The following is a 2,603-nucleotide window of genomic DNA, read 5'->3' as shown; positions in this document are numbered from 1 at the left end:
GCCTTCGCCATCGCGGCTTTTCCCATTTTCCCCATAAAAAAGTTTTGCCATTACTTTTCGACCAGCTGCACATAACTGTCGCTCTGGCAGTCGCTGTCCTTGTCTCCGGTTCTATTCCTGTCTCACCTTCCAATAAAGACCCCCCACCCACCAACGGTATCACATCTCCTATTATTGTTTGCTGTTCCGGCCTTGATTCATCGTCCTGGCTGCTGTCTAATGAAACTCATGTTTTTATTACTCGCAGTATTGATTGATTGTTTGAGATGGATTTATGGCATCAAAAGTTCTTAAATCGCAAATGCTTGTTTTATGTGCTAAATTAAAGCTTACGATTTTTAAACCAGAACTCAAGCGAAATAAATAAAGTCCATTATGATTTCGAATAAAAACCGTTTATATTACTTCTGCTGTCGCTCAGCCAAAAGTCCCTTAACCAGTCCCACCAACATATCCAGACCTTCCTGATTGTTTTTCTGGTAGTATGGAAGGGCCTGAATGCGCTTGACCCACTGTACCAGGCGTGGAAACTGATCCGGCTCGATTGGCGCAAAAGCCTCGGCCGTGGACACCGATGCGATGCAGCTGAGATCGGCGATGGTCAGCTTGTCGCCCACCAAGTAATCACCTTCAGCCAGACAGTGCTCCAAGCCATCATAGGCCTTCTGAAGGTAGGCCACTCGATCGCTGGGCACCTCGCCAGCTCCGAAATAGATCACCGGCTCGACAATGAAACGGATTCGCGGGAATAGATGACCGCAATCGTAGTACAAACGGGCATCCACCAGGCGCCGCTTCTCCGGATCCTTTGGATACAGGGAATCATCGCCCTCCGGTGCGTACTTATCTGCCAGATAGCTGCAGATAATGTGCGAATCGCTCACGATGGTGCCGTTATCATCGAGCACGGGGATCGTGTGCTGCGCATTCAACTTGAGAAACTCGGCGGATTTGTGCTCTCCGGCCTTTACGTTGACCAGTCTGGAAAGAGATGACAAAAGAGAAAGTGAGCAAGATAAAAGAGGAACGAGAGTGTACAGGTGCCGAAAGAGCAGAGAGTCGTTCAGCAATTAGTTTGTCAAAACAACAGCTAATGCCTTGCCCATTTCATGATCAGCTTTCAAATTTACTAAGCTATTCGTTCTATTTATTAAATCATATCTAATGAAAATGTTACTTAACATTAGTTGACAGTATAATCTTACCATCTGCTATCCTAGCTAAGTAGCTTAATGTTGCATTATTAACTAATAAATGGCCAGCATATTAAACGCGGGGCTATCAAGACCCCACTGCTCAGTGGAGGGTTAATGAAGAGAGTGGTCGCGGGGGAGACCGGTTTATCAGCTAGTGCTATGGATGGGGGGAACAACTTACCGCAAGTCCAACTCCAAACCGAGGGCGGCGGCCGTCAGCAGAACAGCACGACAGGGGGGACTACGGGGAGCGTAATAGAGGATGGGTTTGGCCGACATAGTACAAGCAGCTAAAATAAATTGGTTAATTACTTATTTGTGTGACCAACAAACTAATACAAAACGCAAATATTTTGCCACTTCATTTACTTTCTCGTTGAACTAAAATGCAACCGGCTTAGCTGAGGGTAAAAAAGCAACTGAAATATTAAAGAGAGACAAACAAGTTGATTGTTGACGTTGTCGAAGCTCTCATAAAGCTCATCGAGTTGTTCAACGCTCTCAAAAGAGTGGTGCTCATTGAATGATCTTGTCATCGAAGCTTTTCACAAGCAAAAGCTCAGATACTTTAAAAGAGAGTGTATTTTACATTAAAGTATCCTAAATATTGCTGTTAATTTACTATTACTAACGTAGAGATCATAGGAACCATAAAGGAACTATTAGGTATGTAGATTCCAAAAACAGATTCCATTTCCCAATTTCGATCGATATGCTAGAAAAATGTTAAAATTTCTTATTCGTACTTCCACTATTTGGGTATCTTGATCAGAACAAGAATACATCAAAACAGATACCAAACATATTAAAAATTGATTATACATTTTATTTGCAAGAAAGCCGATCGAACTGCGATCGAATGAGCATCTTCTTTGGCCCAATTGAAAAGGTGACTAACTAAGCGGATTTGGCGCACCCACTGACAGCCCTTTCCCAAGGTGAACAAAATTAAATTTTTAAGCGGATTTCGGAATTAGTTAATGGTTCAGGCCAGAGGGTTCCCCATTCAGAGATTCACTTTGCTCGGCTGCAGGAGCTTTTTGTACATAAAGTGAATATAATTGGATTTCTGATGCTCGGCATCAGGTAGATAGAGACATTAATGTGGAATGCAGGGGGACAAAAACGTCGATAATGGTTCGTTTTGGCCTTTGGCCCATCGAACTCGAACTCCGAACTGAAAGTGCCGCTCACGTTGAATGCCTTTAAATATTTGGTCACGGGCGAGGGATGCCACAGCGAAATGAGAAAAATGTTTGCCCAGGTATGCGGGCAGGTGGCGTCCCCCATTTTCCGCCCGTCTATGCCCCAGCGCCAGAACACGCCCCCTCGTTTTCCAGCTTTTCCCGTTCGAAGACAAATTTGTGAAAGCAATTTGCAGTTATTAAAGCTTTTAGTGGGATCAAA

At 43.9% G+C, this 2,603-nt stretch overlaps 1 protein-coding gene across 2 annotated transcripts; it reads right to left on the bottom strand.

The window, feature by feature from the left end:
* Positions 1 to 201: 201 nt before the first annotated feature.
* GstE11 (Glutathione S transferase E11) lies at positions 202 to 1,619 on the bottom strand. 2 transcript variants are annotated; one of them, NM_001299646.1, is made up of 3 exons: positions 1,566 to 1,619; positions 1,378 to 1,486; positions 202 to 981 (listed from the first exon to the last, which is right to left on the bottom strand). In NM_001299646.1, the coding sequence occupies exons 2-3, from the start codon at positions 1,473 to 1,475 to the stop codon at positions 402 to 404; spliced, it is 678 nt and encodes a 225-aa protein (NP_001286575.1). In that variant the 5' UTR covers positions 1,476 to 1,486; positions 1,566 to 1,619; the 3' UTR covers positions 202 to 401. The 2 variants fall into 2 exon arrangements, with proteins under 2 accessions (NP_001286575.1, NP_611339.1); NM_137495.3 differs by having other exon boundaries at positions 383 to 981.
* Between the last annotated feature and the right edge of the window lie 984 nt (positions 1,620 to 2,603).

The sequence above is a fragment of the Drosophila melanogaster genome, chromosome 2R, assembly GCF_000001215.4.
Source record: "Drosophila melanogaster chromosome 2R".
In the NCBI taxonomy this organism is placed as follows: Eukaryota; Metazoa; Arthropoda; class Insecta; order Diptera; family Drosophilidae; genus Drosophila; species Drosophila melanogaster.
This window is presented reverse-complemented; position numbering and strand designations above follow the sequence as displayed.

Excerpts from the sequence above, each read along its gene's own strand:
- GstE11 (NM_001299646.1), bottom strand. The coding sequence starts at position 1,475 with ATGTCGGCCAAACCCATCCTCTATTACGCTCCCCGTAGTCCCCCCTGT. Across the intron at positions 982-1,377 it reads GGTTTGGAGTTGGACTTGCG|ACTGGTCAACGTAAAGGCCG; the intron begins GTAAGTTGTTCC and ends ATCTCTTTCCAG.